The sequence below is a fragment of the Cokeromyces recurvatus genome (assembly GCF_025118155.1).
Source record: "Cokeromyces recurvatus strain NRRL 2243 chromosome Unknown BX663scaffold_1, whole genome shotgun sequence".
Taxonomy (NCBI): domain Eukaryota; kingdom Fungi; phylum Mucoromycota; class Mucoromycetes; order Mucorales; family Mucoraceae; genus Cokeromyces; species Cokeromyces recurvatus.
Genome location: NW_026251387.1, coordinates 1,578,528 through 1,593,830, shown reverse-complemented (window position 1 = coordinate 1,593,830; position 15,303 = coordinate 1,578,528). Strand labels below are relative to the sequence as shown.

General features: G+C 28.6%; 8 protein-coding genes across 8 annotated transcripts; 1 reads left to right on the top strand and 7 right to left on the bottom strand.

Annotated features, from left to right (window-relative positions):
- Positions 1-450: 450 nt before the first annotated feature.
- Positions 451-857, bottom strand: BX663DRAFT_492904 (uncharacterized protein). The gene has a single exon (XM_051525283.1). It carries the CDS (start codon positions 729-731, stop codon positions 522-524), a length of 210 nt encoding a protein of 69 aa, XP_051388061.1. The 5' UTR covers positions 732-857; the 3' UTR covers positions 451-521.
- A 199-nt stretch (positions 858-1,056) lies between these two features.
- BX663DRAFT_492903 (uncharacterized protein) lies at positions 1,057-1,726 on the bottom strand. Its single transcript, XM_051525282.1, has 3 exons — positions 1,708-1,726; positions 1,285-1,643; positions 1,057-1,226 (listed from the first exon to the last, which is right to left on the bottom strand). The coding sequence occupies exons 2-3, from the start codon at positions 1,635-1,637 to the stop codon at positions 1,112-1,114; spliced, it is 468 nt and encodes a 155-aa protein (XP_051388060.1). The 5' UTR covers positions 1,638-1,643; positions 1,708-1,726; the 3' UTR covers positions 1,057-1,111.
- BX663DRAFT_492899 (uncharacterized protein) lies at positions 1,636-3,003 on the bottom strand. Its single transcript, XM_051525281.1, has 6 exons — positions 2,652-3,003; positions 2,514-2,556; positions 2,394-2,425; positions 2,244-2,319; positions 1,954-2,174; positions 1,636-1,894 (listed from the first exon to the last, which is right to left on the bottom strand). The coding sequence occupies exons 1-6, from the start codon at positions 2,943-2,945 to the stop codon at positions 1,781-1,783; spliced, it is 780 nt and encodes a 259-aa protein (XP_051388059.1). The 5' UTR covers positions 2,946-3,003; the 3' UTR covers positions 1,636-1,780.
- Positions 3,004-6,967: 3,964 nt separating this feature from the next.
- On the bottom strand, positions 6,968-8,692 carry BX663DRAFT_424434 (calcium/proton exchanger; the record flags this gene model as incomplete). Its single annotated transcript, XM_051522437.1, has 11 exons — positions 6,968-7,012; positions 7,079-7,337; positions 7,451-7,525; positions 7,586-7,639; positions 7,702-7,763; positions 7,835-7,855; positions 7,916-8,085; positions 8,192-8,255; positions 8,324-8,361; positions 8,422-8,550; positions 8,617-8,692. 11 exons carry the CDS (start codon positions 8,690-8,692, stop codon positions 6,968-6,970), a joined length of 993 nt encoding a protein of 330 aa, XP_051388058.1.
- Positions 8,693-9,718: 1,026 nt separating this feature from the next.
- Positions 9,719-10,597, top strand: BX663DRAFT_528625 (HAD-like domain-containing protein; the record flags this gene model as incomplete). Its single annotated transcript, XM_051530173.1, has 5 exons — positions 9,719-9,799; positions 9,873-9,968; positions 10,027-10,176; positions 10,233-10,331; positions 10,391-10,597. The coding sequence occupies 5 exons, from the start codon at positions 9,719-9,721 to the stop codon at positions 10,595-10,597; spliced, it is 633 nt and encodes a 210-aa protein (XP_051388057.1).
- A 150-nt stretch (positions 10,598-10,747) lies between these two features.
- Positions 10,748-11,645, bottom strand: BX663DRAFT_492886 (ADP-ribosylation factor-like 2-like protein). The gene is made up of 3 exons (XM_051525280.1): positions 11,516-11,645; positions 11,331-11,441; positions 10,748-11,253 (listed from the first exon to the last, which is right to left on the bottom strand). The coding sequence occupies exons 1-3, from the start codon at positions 11,578-11,580 to the stop codon at positions 10,875-10,877; spliced, it is 555 nt and encodes a 184-aa protein (XP_051388056.1). The 5' UTR covers positions 11,581-11,645; the 3' UTR covers positions 10,748-10,874.
- Positions 11,646-11,990: 345 nt separating this feature from the next.
- On the bottom strand, positions 11,991-13,187 carry BX663DRAFT_482304 (tryptophan synthase beta subunit-like PLP-dependent enzyme; the record flags this gene model as incomplete). The annotated part of the gene is made up of 3 exons (XM_051524418.1): positions 11,991-12,578; positions 12,684-12,928; positions 13,013-13,187. 3 exons carry the CDS (start codon positions 13,185-13,187, stop codon positions 11,991-11,993), a joined length of 1,008 nt encoding a protein of 335 aa, XP_051388055.1.
- Positions 13,188-13,292: 105 nt separating this feature from the next.
- Positions 13,293-14,837, bottom strand: BX663DRAFT_424498 (GPI mannosyltransferase 2; the record flags this gene model as incomplete). The annotated part of the gene is made up of 5 exons (XM_051522439.1): positions 13,293-13,731; positions 13,801-13,976; positions 14,039-14,312; positions 14,381-14,486; positions 14,573-14,837. 5 exons carry the CDS (start codon positions 14,835-14,837, stop codon positions 13,293-13,295), a joined length of 1,260 nt encoding a protein of 419 aa, XP_051388054.1.
- Between the last annotated feature and the right edge of the window lie 466 nt (positions 14,838-15,303).

Genomic DNA, 15,303 nt, shown 5'->3' with positions numbered 1-15,303 from the left:
TTAATCTTGTTAGTGAAGAAATATTTAATGAAGTTCCCAATAGGGTAATTATTTGGACAATTTGTTTAACTAGTAGTTTTTTGGAAATATATTCGATAAAAGTAATATAAGAGTCGGCCAATATTCATTAGCATATGTTAACAGAGTTATATACAGAGGTGCTAGGCAGTATAAGCTTTCATCAGCTCATTTTAATTTACAAATGTAAATTTTAAGGATACGATTGTTTTAATTTTTATTATATTCAATAGGATACGCTGATAGCCAAAGATTTTGAAGTTTTTTTCATTCGCAATATACAGATTAAGTCTTGGCATTTTATCTTCTTCTTTTGTTTCACTTATTTTAACTGTAAAAACTATATATAGTATTCTTTTGCCCCAATTCAATAAAGGGTTAAATAATATCAATATATAAGTTTGCATAAAATTATTGCCCTAAAATAGTGTTAGTAGTGATCAGGAAATAATTCAATAGCTTTAAATAACTAATTAGAGCTAGATATTAACATATTTCATCACTTATGAGGTATCTAAAAAAAAAAGAGTTATAATGACTATAATCTTATTTGTAATTATGTTTCCACCATAGACAAAAGGCATGTCGTAAGCTGCTACGTTAGGTACAGTTAATATATTATCTATCGCCACTTGGATAAAAGATTCGCTTATAGCTAAACAAAATAATGTCAGTGAGGCAAGTAGGTAATTGCTATAAGAGTCAGTTAACATTGCATAAAGTTCTATAAGGAAAATAATCAAAAGGATTTTCTTATGGACTAATATAGTATAACAAGTCGATAATAATAAGATACTAAAGAACTATTATATCAACTTTTGATTTTTTTTTTTTTTTTGAATAATGTTTCTTAAAAAATTTAATAGTAAAATGTGTAAATCTGTCATATTTTAATACAATATTGAATAAGCCTGTTTACACATGTTAGTTTTATACTTTTTAAAATAGGGGAAGTTTCTTTTCAATATATCGAATATGTATTACAGTTATATACTTGTATCCTCTTTCTTAGTCTTGTACGCTCTATAAACTTTAATAAATATATATGTATGTATGTATGTATTACTCGAAGAAGACATGTAATAGATTGTTTTTATTTCCAAGGAGAATTTTTATACAGTTTAATATTTCTAGGTTTTGATGATACACAGCCATGTAAACTATTTGAGCAACAAGATTTAAATGCCTTCATACATATTCTTCCGCTGCTATTAAAGTATAAGTGAGTAAAAAGAATACTAACATGTATGTAAATATTTATTTTACCCATCCGTATCACAAAAAGTATCACATTTTAATTTCTGTGTCTTTGAATCAAATCGTATACATAAAGGCGCCTCAGTTAAAACACCACATCTTACAGGAATAGATGAATCATAAGAGACAAAGGCAATGCATGATAAGGAAGCCTCACCACATATTGTATCTGAATTATTATTGTTGCTTGATGTGAATGAGGTTAGTATTTCAGATTCATTAACAGGTGATTGAACTTGATATAAATGTTTATGCAAAGGGAATAAAGAACCAGTCATTATAAAGAGAGATAAAAACACGATTATCAATAAACACAGCATACAATGATAAATAAATAAATAAATAAATAAAAAGGGATGCATGTACTTCTTTTATACACATGTCAGATAAATAATATCCTTGCTTTATTTTAAAACATTACGTATAGCGTACATTAATAAACCTAAATAAGCATATATAAAATTCATTTCAAAGCCTCTTGTTGGCCTTTTGATTATTCTTATTATTATTCCATTGATGGTTTATCATTCGTATTATCATAAGGTGCATGAATTAATCGAAATGCACTAGGATAGGGATGCTGTTTTGTCTCTGATGCTTCATATTGACTATAATTATACTAAGAGTAAAATATATATAAATAAGACTGTAAATAAAAGTAATAGATTTATGACTTACTGGTGGAGCAGTTGAATGTGATAACAATAATGAGCATTTATGAGCATGAATATGGTAACTAATACGAATATGCATTGTATTCCTTTTTGGCTGTAATACACTATAATCCGTGATTAATGTATTTATTGTTGCTGGATATTGAAATATGGATTTTTTGTTATCTTCATTTTTTATATTACGATAAATCGGCTTATTTGATGAGTTTCTTTGTGTAAGACAAACTATTACATAATATAGAAATTTAGTATTTTTTTTTTTATTCATATAATACACGGTTATGTAGTATTTACTCTGATATCCTTTTCTTTTTGATTCAAAATAAGATATTTTCGATATACCACCTGTTAATGAAAGTAAACTACTACACTTGATATATATATGAAAATAATAAATATGTATAAATGTATGTATGTGTGTATGTATGTATGTATGTATCTTACATGTGCTTTATATTGACTAGTGGTTCCATTATCTGTATATGTCATACATGTATATTGTTAAGTTCAACATATCATATGCATGTATTGCATTTTCATGTTTGTTTGTTTATTTGTGCTTACCTAATAGAGTTTTAATAGACATTGAATGATCTTTTCTCTTTAACTATAACACAACTGTTTATAAATATATATAAAAAAACCCCCCAATAACACACACACATATATATACTAGAATTATATATATATATATATACAAACATTCTCTTTATGATTATCATTGATAGCATCTGACTGATGATAATTGTAACTGTTTCGAAGTCTATGTGCATGTTCTGCTAAAGCCATTAATATAGTACTTGCTTCTTTATCTTCAGCATCTATCATCATCATCGTCCCAGTAGAATCATCTTCTACTTTTGAATTTTCTTTTTCTTTATTCACTATAACATTAGATGACCTTTTTGCATAAGAACTGACATTATCTGGATCATTCTTTGAAGGTGATCTGTAGACTCGATGATTCTTTCTAGTATGTTGAGTTTTCAATGTCATATTTATATTATACACAAAAGAGGGGGGGTTTATTTTTTTGTTATTAGAAAAAAAAAAAAGGAAAAAAGACAAGTTAAAAAAAAAGGAAAGAAGCATCAGACTTTTTTTTTTTTTTTTAGTTCCTTTTTTCTTATTTTGTTAATGTGTAACATGTCCAAATTCTGAATGATGCGTGATCTACAGTTTATTTCTTGATTGAAAATGGGTTAATGTATCTATTACGTGAGAAATTTATGGGAGTCAACTTGTGCTATGCGGGCACCGCATTAACTGATGATATTTTTAAATTTTCAAATTTGACTTGGATTCATTATCCAACTATTTTTGACTTGCGAATAATAAAATATTTTTCTGCTTATTTGTTTTCTTCTTAACATGCGACCTAACTCTTTCTTTTTCTTTTTTTTTTTTTTTTGCGGTTCTTAAAGCTGTGAACGAAGATTAACATTTTTGATATTGGATTTTGTGATTGATTTTATTTCTACTTCCAAAATTGAGCATGAGTATTTTATGTTCAAACCAATTTAAAAAGTATATAAAAAAGGCCTAGTAGAGAATACAACATAGACATTGTCAAAGGCTTTTTTTTTCTCTTTTTGCAAGAAAAACTATGATACTAAAGGATGTCACTAAAGTCACACATGTTAACAACGATACTGCACGCAAAAGGAAGTAGAATTATAATATGGAAATCCCTTTCGAAACAAAAATTATAATTCATATCCTAAACAGACCTATTAGCAGATTAAATGACAGTCATGAAAAGCATCATTTTATTAGCTTTTTCTTTTTCTTTTTTTTCGATACTAACTCCCCCCTCCCCTCCCAATAGCTGCTATTCAGGATGTAGTGGACGATTAAAACTTTAGAGATTGATACAAGTAGATAAAAATTGATTCATTATTCGTAGCACTTTGTTGACATTATTTTGTACAAGTTGTAAAGTGACCAACAAGGCTTCTACCAGTTTAATAGGAACACTCAAGTATGAAAACCAATGTTATTGTTGGGAAACAGAGTTACTCTATAAAATAGATATGTCCTTATTGTTCTCTGAGGGATCAAGGATAACATATTTACTCGGTTTCTATCAACAGTCTAAGGATTTCATAGGATGCCAACAAAGAGTCCAGTTTATCAGATGCAGCAACTATAACAACATGACTAGCATATGATATAAAAAGAATCCAGAGCCTTTCTTCTTCTTCTTTTTTTTTCTTATGTCAATTGTTGTTATAGTAATTAATGATGAGCGTAAAATAGTTGGAATTATGGTTAATATACATGTAGCATGCAAAAGGGGTCAAACCTTAGAGTTTACTAGTCCGGGAGAAAACTCTATGGTGAAGTATTGTATTATCATTACTATTATTATTCAAAAGTATTTCGAGTTGGATCTTATAAAAAAAAAAAAGTTGGGTCAAGCGTACTTCAAGTTTCATGAAAACTATCTTGGGTCATATCAAGTGATGAACTCTCAGTTCTCTGTAAGTACAGAATAAAACCCAAGTTCTTAAATACTATTGTTAGATGAACTTAGATAATTTGGAGAGCCACGTTCCATAATAATAGGATGTAAAATCATTGCTAATAGAGGTGTAAATAGGAATAAAAGAGTAGGAGCAAGAAGGTCAACTATAGGAGAGATTATTTCATATTAAATGCGATCAATTCCAGATGCAACTTTTGTTAGTAGGTGTTGTATGACAAATTGGACATTATCTAGTATAATTGGGCAATCACTGATGGTGAGAGAAAGGTGATCGTTGTCTATTGGAGTATTAGTACTGTAAGGTTCTAAATATAGTAGTTGTTCAGGTAGAAGCTATCCTGAATAGATTTATTATATTATGACCCATCATGATATTGGATATATGTGTTATGGTCATTTAATTATAGAAAAGATGGGTTTTAATATATTCAGCTTTTTTTTTCTTTTTTGTCATATACGACCTGATTTTGCAACAGCTTTCATATATTCACCTTGGGTCATTTTATCATAGAACAGTCTCCCATGTTTCACGACGCCATTAAAGTGCTAATCTCCATAATTTTTTTTTCTTGATAAAGTAGCTAATATTTGAAACAATTTAACTCATTTTCTGTAATAATCCTCTTCTTGAGGTTAAAGAGCTGAGGATGTTACAGCAATCCAGAATACATTTTAGATGGATATTATTAAGAATTTAGTATTTTTATTCCACATGCTTGAGCAAGAGAAATGTATATAGTATCACAAAAAAAAAAGTCGATGAATCGTTTCAATAAAAGTATGAGCGGAATCCTTATTGGGAAAGGTAAGAAAGTGCTTGATGTGATATTGAATATGACGTTATGCTGCACACTGAATGCATTTCCTGGATTTAACAGCTATATCTTTGTGTCGTATGTTTTTCCTAATGCCCGTTGACTTCACCTAAGCTCTAATGAGTTGGGTTTATTAGACGACAATGGTAATACAATAAAACCAGAGGTTGTAAACTTGTGGTTAGAAGAGAGTGAGAGATAATCTTCTATACTGAGTTACAATTTCTATAGTTGATTTTTTTTTTTTACTAAGGAAACAGTTTATAATACTAGTTCCCTAGTATATATATATACATGTATATATTATATGATGTTGGTTGACTACAGAATTGCTGCCTTAATAGCATTAGGTTTTGACCTTCGATCCAAGTATGTAGTAAACGATTGCTGATTAGTTCGAGTACAAAAAATTTATTTCAAGAAATCATATTCCTTCTTGAAATGAATACACAGTGGTTCCTTATTTTATATCTTTTGGAAGAATGGGTAAAACTTGGCAACACAAGTAGAATGAATAGATGTTGAAAGAAGATTGTTTCCTATTCATATATAAATAATTAAGCATATAATGTTTGATATTCATTTATGCCCTGATTGATAATCAATCTCAAGTAACAGAAATATAAAGTAAATTATTGGTGCTTGATATAGTCGGTTATTTCTTTTTTTGAAACCAAATAATGAGATTTTCGTTTATTCATATACTTGTGGATAATATACGGGAAAAACACTAACATTATAGATTTCTCTCTTGTTACGACTTAATGAAACAAAATCAGGAACAGAAGAGTCATCAGCAGGATTTGTTTCAAATTCTTCGTTTTGGACGCTATTCCAAAAAAAAAAATAGGCTTCTGTATTCCATTAATGTAAGTATTTACTCTATAAAGTTGCTATTTTCTTCTGATATAGTCACTACTCTCCCATTCCATAGTAGTATTCTTTTGAAAGAGAAAAAAAAAAGGGGGGATCAGTCTTATAATGTAAATCCGTCTATAAACTTATTAAGAGTACCATGTTAAATATTACAAGGATAGACTGAAATCACACTCACTCTTAATATACCGTTACTTTAAAACCGTATATAAATATCTATATGTAAGACTCAAGTACATCCTTGTCCATTTTACAAAGAACGCGATTTGCGAAAAGAAAAAAAAAGCATTTAACAAAGAACGAAATTATAGCTGATCATATTGATCAAACAGCTGTAACACTTACAGCGGATACTGGGCCCCCCATTACTCTTTTTTTTTAAAAAAAAAATAAAACCCCTTCCCCCCTAAATGTCTCAATATGAACAGAACATAAATATTAGTTTTTATTATCAATATAAATGCTATAGTTGATTTTTATTTGGATTTTCAATACAAAACACTGTAAGTCACCAGTGCTTAATTTTGAACATATAATACACTTTTTTTTTTCAAAAAATCAAGTGAAGAGTACTTATAATTACTAGTTATACATGACAGGATACTGTTCACATTTGTAAACAAAAGTAAAGAAATTCTTAAATATGAAAGCGGAAAAAGAAGTATAAATAAAGAACTTGCTATCTCTGATAATAATAAAACTGAAGCAGCTCTTCAGATGTATTTTTTTTTAAACAACTATTGATCATTTATTACATCGAAGTATATGCTAAATAAATATAATTATCTCAATGAGAATCTTATATTGAATGTGCAAATATCCTCTCCCTCCTAATATGATTATGGATACAAATAAAGAGCCATACTAATAATTACATAAGATGACTATAAAAAAGAAAAAGAAATGATAAATATGCATTACTTATTTTAAAAAAAATAAAGAATATTTACCAATAATAAAACACCTTCTAGCCAATTTGATCTACCATCTCCAATTAAATAGTTTACTATGAGTACACTAGCGAACAGAATGACAGTTTCAAAATCTTCAAAGAATAAAGACATGGGTTGCTTAATAGCCCAACCAGCCAAGACTAAAGTGGGCGTAACTAATAACCCAATTTGAAGAGAAGAGGATACAGCAATCCCTATACATAAGTTCATTTTGTCCTTCATAGCAAATGTTACTGCACTAACATGTTCTGCCGCACTAGTAATATATACATAACCAAAAATAAATAAATAAATAAATAAATAAATAAATAAATAAATAAATAAAATTAGTTATGTGTTACAGATAATATGAATATAAAGTTATCTTACTTTCCGACAATTGGTAGTAAAATAAGGCCAACGAAGGTTTCATTTATACCCCACTTTTGCACGACACCTTCAATACTATAACAAATGATAAATATATAAAATAGATCCTTCATAATGTGTAATATGAATATTTACGCTCCAACAAGATATTCTGCATGAACAGAAACAATAATTGCAATAACAAGTAAACTATAAATATAAATGAGTATAATAAAATAAAACAATTTGAAACATGTATCTTTATATGTTACCTTGCAATAGAGAATGACAGAGATGTGGAAGGTAATTCTGTTTCATCTTCTTCATCTTCGTACTAAAAAGCATCATTTTATGAGAGGTTTTTTTTTTCGTATCTTTTATGTATAAACATATATATATATTTACCAGAAAAGTATGTGTCTTTAACTATATAAAATAGAAAGGTTAAATCCTATTTAAAAACAAGTCTAACATGGTATTTCTTACTTGAAATAATAAATATAAAATATAAACAATCAACAAAACGATCGAAACACCGCGACTCAGTTCCAGAATACTTTCAGCTGTGTCATCATCTGGTGTGGATGCAATAAAAGCAGCAGGTATTAACAATGATAATGTAGTTAATGCAAGAAGTGAGCAAGAAGTTTGGGCAGCTTTTAAACCGATGTTTTGATTTTATTTGTAATAGCATAATAGATAAAATTAATTTTACTTTATTTGTTTTGTTTTTATTCTTCATCTACTACTACTACCCCTTACCTGTAACATTGAACTTTTGTTCTGTTCTGGTAATGCCACCCAAAAAGAAGCAGCAACCGAGAACCTATATAATAGATGATATATAAAAAAAATCAGCTTTATACTGTATAAATAATTTTTTTTTCATGTTACCAATAAAAGATTAGATAAAATAGAGCCTAATACAGATGCTATATACAAACGTAAGATGTGATTCATTTTATTTTTGTTTTATTCTCTTATTTATATACCTTGAACGACACGAATCAAGCCTTCTTTTAAAGCAATAACGCCCAAGATTAATTCAACCGCGTTACCAAATGTAGCATTAAGTAAGGCACCAATAGTAGAACCAGACCTCAAAGCAATTTCTTCAGTTGCTGTATAAAGGATATTAATGAAGCATTCATTTTATTTTATTTTCTATCAATATACAGTATTCTTACCAAAGCCCAATAGTCTAGCTAAAGGAATGATTGCAATAAAATTTAAAGTAAATACAACAGTAGGAGATGACTCCATGATAGAATACACAATAGCAATAGGAACAAAGATCAAAAAGTAATTGATATAAGATGATAATAACGTTACTTTTAAGGAAGACCAAAAAGTGATTGCTTCTTGTCGATGATTTCCCAACAAAGGCTGATTCTCGTTGTTCATTTTTTTTTTTTTACAAAAAAGAAAAAAGTAATAGATATTGTTAAAGAAAAGAAGAAGTTGTATAAAAAAAAATGAAACGTATCTGTCTCTTTTAAAACCTTTTCTTTCACTCCTTAAAAAAAAAAAAAAAAAAAAAAAAAAAAAAAAAATAGCAACAACAACAATAGGTCGGACCAAATTCCTTCTTTTCTGTTTGTGTGTACCTGAAGAAAATAGAATTTTCATTACCCTAAAGACACCTTTTAATTTTCTTCAAAAAGCAGTAACTTTTATATTAAAAAAAAAAAAAAAAAAAAAAAAAAAAAAAAAAAAAAAATCATATACAGCAAATAACAAAATAAAATTTAATCTCTTTATTACATATTTCTTTTCTCCTTTTTTTTTTATATACATTTATATATTTATTTGAAATGAGCCAACCAAATAGAGGATCTACCCTAATTATTCAGTCTTCTGCAACTACCTCAAAACCTTCCTCACTACTTGGCCGCAAAAGTAATGCATATATACATGTCTATATTTTTAATTAATTATAATTGTTTACCTTCTTTTATTTTAGGTGATAAACTGGAATGGACTAAAAAACCTAAAAAGGGATTCTTTTCTTTTCTTTTATGCTTTACATTCAAGAAAACCAATAAAAATAAAAATAAAAAGGAGACACCATCCATCATAATATCAACAGAGAAAAAAGAAGACAAGATTAGAAAGGAAGAAGAAGACAGAAAAGAAAGCATTATAATAAATGAAGAAAAGAAACAACAAGCCATAAATGACCATGACAGTCAAATTGAATTACAACATACGACTTTAGAACAGAATGTACAACTACCACAAAAAGAAGAATATGAAAATAGTATAAAGAGTCAATTAACAGAAGAAGAAATGGGCAATAAAGAAGTCGTATTATCTGAAGAGGAAGAAATTGAAGAAGAAGAAAAAACGATTGATGATTATGATTTTAATGTATAGTTTAGTTTATATATACTTGTCTATATTACCTTTCTTTCTAACTTTTTCTTTTCCTTTTAATATATAGTTTACTTATTTATTAGACCCAATTGAAGAAGAACATCGTGGTAGGAAATGTCTTGTGTTAGACCTCGATGAGACACTTATACATAGTTCATTCAAGGTTAGTAACTATTCAATCGCCTATTAATAAATAATGATGTATTTATTTGTTGCCATAGTCAGTTGCAGAAGCAGATTTTGTAGTACCAGTTGAAATTGATGGTTATTACCATAATGTATTTGTACTAAAAAGACCTGGGGTAGATACTTTTATGAAACGTATGGGTGAATTATATGAAATTGTTATATTTACTGCTAGTCTTTCAAAGGTAAACAAAATGATATAATAATAGAAATTCTTTATTCATTTCTTTTTTCTATCAAGTATGCTGACCCTGTATTGGATAAATTTGACTTGCATAAAGTTATTCACCATCGATTATTTAGAGAGGCATGCCATCCATATAAAGGAACTTATATTAAAGTAAATTCATATAATAGATATGTATATTATGAAAGGGCATTAACAATCCTCCTATTTAGGATTTATCAAGGTTAGGACGTGATTTAAAGCATGTCATTATACTTGATAATACACCTGCAAGTTATAGCTTTCATCCTTCAAATGCTGTTCCTGTTTCCACTTGGTTTAATGATCAACATGATTCAGAATTGATAGATTTAATTCCTTTCCTTGAAGATCTTTCAAAAGTAGATGATGTAGTTGAAGTATTAAATATATCCCTTTAATATATATATGTATATAAATATATATACATGTAAACAATTGTACACATTCATTTATATATCACTTTACTTTTCCACACACACACACACATATATATATATATATGTATATAAATATATGTATATGTATATAATATTTGTATATACACACACACACACACATACATACACACTATTATATGGTTTCCCTGCTTGCTTTTATTGTCTACGTTACATACAAGATTTGCTTTTCTTTCTTTCTTTCTTTCTTTCTTTCTTTTTTTTTTAATAAAGGTTTATTTTAATCCAACATGTATATTCTTGATGCAATGTCATTAACAATCCAGTCCATGCCTTTTAATAAATTATTTCCTGAAACTGCACTACAAGCAAATATAGCCCAATGATGACTTTTGATAGCATCTAACTCAAGCGCATCTTTTATCTCTTCTTCCGTCATAGCACCTGCAATGTCTTGTTTATTAGCAAATACTAATAATGTTGCACCTGCTAAACGTTCTTCTTGTAAAAGTTGTTCAAGTTCACGTTTACAGTCATTCAAACGAAGTCGATCAGCTGAATCTACAACCCAGACTAATCCATCTGTTTGTTCAAAATAATTTCTCCAATAAGAACGAATCGATTTCTGACCTCCTACATCCCAAATATTTAACTTGTAACTATTGATTATATTTGGAAATTTAATTTTAATTTTTTCATGTATATACATTGAAATCATTTATTTTATTTTTCTTACTTGTCGTGATCTAATGTTTTAATGTTGAAACCAAGCGTTGGTGAAATAGTGTCGATAGATTCACCATTAATCCGTTTCAAAATGGTTGTTTTACCAGCATTATCTAATCCTCTTTTATAAACTAATTAAATTAAAAAATATTTTTTTTAAAAAAAAACGTATTTATTTCAAAGTATACTACCTACAACATTAAAATTCTCATTTCTTTTTCATTTTGCCGATTCTTTTTTAAAATAGTTAATAAGCCCATCTGTAATTTTTTTTATATAACTTTATTAACTTTAGAAAAAAAAAATATTAAAAACACAAAAAAAAAAAAAAAAAAAAAAAAAAAAAAAAAGAGTAAATCTGAGTTCATTTCACGTTTAGGAAACGCATCTTTAAAGTAGTAGCTCACTCACTCATTTATAAATAAAGCTATGCTTAATAATATATGAGGGCAATTTGAGCTGGTAAATTGAGACTCTTGTGAATTACTTTATATTTAGCCTTCTTTTGTCATATTGAACACTCTATTTGGAGCAGAAAGATTTGTAAACTATATATTGGAATACACTAGGAATGAAAACATAGTATCACCTGCCCCGCTCTCCCGTCTTTTTATATTCATATACACATGTACTAAGATGTTAGAAAAAAAAAAAAAGATGGCTTGTATTATTATTTGTATTTTTGAAATAATTCTGTAGCTTTTATAATATCTACATTGCCACCACAAAGAATAATACCAATTCGTTTAATCCCTTCTTGCTTGATCTTTTCATGGAAATCTTGATTATAAAGAGCAACAGCACAACCTACAGCAGCACTGGGTTCAATACAAAGTTTCATACGTTCCCAAATCAATTCCATTGCTTGAATAATCTCCTTTTCTGATACTGTAAAGACATCATCAACATGTTTCAATACTTCATGATAAGCAATGTCACCTAAATTCGTTAACAATCCATCCGCTACTGACTCTGTCTTAACACTATTCGTCATCCTCTTCTTTCCTTTAAAGGTTCGGTAACAATCATCTACTTGGCTAGGTTCAGCTGCAAAGACTTTGATTTTAGGATTGAGTGCCTTGGCTGCAATGGAACAGCCTGTAAGCATCCCTCCTCCCCCTACAGGAACAAGAATAGCATCCAAGTCACTTACTTGAGAAAACAATTCAATTACAATCGTTCCTTGTCCAGCAATGACATTAGGATTATTAAACGGATGAATAAAAGAAGCTTGCTTTTCAACTCGAACCTTTTCTGCCTATATATATTTATATATATAAGAAAAAGTTCTATTGTCAAGTAAATCAAAAAAAAAAAAAAAAAAAAAAAAAAAAAAAAGGGAGGAATACATATATACGCATACCATACTTTCACGTTCTGATTGAAAAGGCTCACATTCAATTATTTGAGCACCATATTCATAAACAGCTTCTTTTTTCACTTTAGGTGAATTTTTTGGCATAACAATATAAGCTGGAATACCACGATTCTTTGCTGCAAGAGCAAGTGCTTGTGCATGATTACCACTTGAATGACAAACTACCCCATTAGCAGCTTCTTCATCTGTTAATAACGCAATTGCATTACTAGCTCCGCGATATTTAAAAGCTACGAAAAAAAAAAAAAAAAAAAAAAGAAGCATTTATAAAGAAGTTTTATATACACTATACATGTTTTTTTTTCTCTCTTTACATCCTGTCTTTTGAAATAATTCACATTTAAAAAATAACTCTACAGAAGACATAATACCACCATTTTTTGAAACAAGTTCATTCATAGCTGTACTAGTGGCTATAGGTGTACGATGAACTTGAATACGTTCAGCAGCTTGTAAGACATGATTGATAGAAATTTCTTCACTAACCATTTTAATATATGAATATATAAAAAAAAGTAAGTGGGAACTTTTCTTTTTTTTTTCTTTTTAAAAGAATATTACACTGTGTCGTACAATATTAAATTTCTTGGATTATTAAGCAGGAGGAAGGAAAGCAGCAAACAAAATAATACTTAATAAACCATATAAAACAAAGTAATAAAGCACTGAATGGGCTATAAACGATGATGACGTATTATGTTGTTTAACATTAGAAAACCCTTTGATCCATAAGTGTCCCACAAACCAATAGAGAGGAGGTAACGAAGTGAAGAATCGAATAATGACTTGAATATGCATATTTGTAATAGCGAACATGAAAAGGAATAACCAAAGATACATGTAAACTAGTAAATTAAAATGATAATAACCATCATTTCTAGCATTTGTTGTTACATAGCCAATTGTCCAAAAGCGTAAATGATCATGTTGACTAAATGTTTTCAAACCAAATAAACTTAATAAAATAATAGGCGCTGCAAGTATAAAATTAGGTATTTGCTTTAATTCGTAGTAAGCAAGAAATCCATTATTCCTGAAGAAATGATACATGTTAATACACCTCAAGATAGTCAATTTACTGTTCTTTTTTTTTTTTTTTTACCAATATTCTTTTTGAACAAATGAATATAATAAAGGTATTTTATTAGTACACCAAGGTCTTTCTTCAGTCGTCATCTTTACACAAAATTCGTTGTATCCATAAAATTGAAATAGTCCAAATCCAATACAAACTATTAAAGTATAATAAACTGATTGTAATAATCCTATTAAATAATTCTAATATATTTTAGATAATAAATGTAAAGCCCTATTATTATTTTTATTATCATATTATTTACCTTGTGTTTAAGATATCGTATCCACACGAAATCATAAAAAAAGAAACCAGAATAAATAATAGCATTAGATCTAACGGCTGATGTCACTCCCCATATTAAAGCTGCATTCAAGTACTTTTTCTGAGCTACCCAGCGCATACCAGTAAAACTTAAATAAGCAAAAAGTGATTCTGTATAAAATGATGACATAAACATGGCAGGTGGTGATAAACAAAATGCAATTGAGGATAATAAAGCTAATTTTCTATTCTTTGGTAATAACGTCAACGTTAATCTAGACGGATTAAATAAAAAAAAAAAAGAATAAGAATACATCTTCTAAAGATGGAGAGTAAGAATTACTTGTATAATGCACCAGCAGCAAGAATAAATGCTATATTTGATATAGTGATGCCTGATAATAGCAATACATATTTTCTATCTAATATAGATTGCAATGGATAATATACTAGTATTTTTTTTAAAAAAAAATAAAAAAATAAAAAATTATCCGTAAATATCATGGTATCGTTTAAAGCATCTTTAAGATAAAACCTGTATTTGTTATTAATCTTGCACATAAGGGCATTATAGGAAAGAAGGCGGTTTCTTGTTCATATATATAGCCGTCTTCAGCAATGTGTAAAAAATAAAGTGCATCCCATCGTAAAAAGGCTGTTAATAGCCTATGCTTTATAGTGGAATTGAGTTGAATTTCAGCCGAAGAATCATAACTTCCAATGAAAGGATAAGCCAAGATGGCAATACTAAGTGTAATTAGACGTGAAACTGTGGCTATAGCATAAACTTTTTTTAACATTAAGAGGAAAAGAAGAAAAAAAAAATAAAAAAAAAGAAGAAAAAAGGCGTTGTTTAAAAAGAAAATAGTTATTAGCAGACACTACCACAACCTATTTAGAATGTCGAGAATCATTGATTTCTCTTCTTGCTTAAAAGTGTGAGCTTATTGCAAGAATTGTTAATAAACTTTTTAAGGCTATTATCGTTGAGAAGAATTACTACTAAAATTAGTAAAATAATAATAGTGGCTGACAAGCGATAATATTAAGTATTTACAGATGTTTGAATGTTACAGCAAACACAAATAATGATTTGCGTCTGAAATTCAAAACAGATAACTTTTCTTCCTCTTTGCTTTATCATGCTTGGGTGAGAACGTTCATTGTCCTTGAGTCATGTAATAAAAGATAATCAGTTTTTCATCGCAACTCACATGCTTGAACCTATCATCAAATCGTGCTGTCAGGAACTGTACGAGCAGGGTT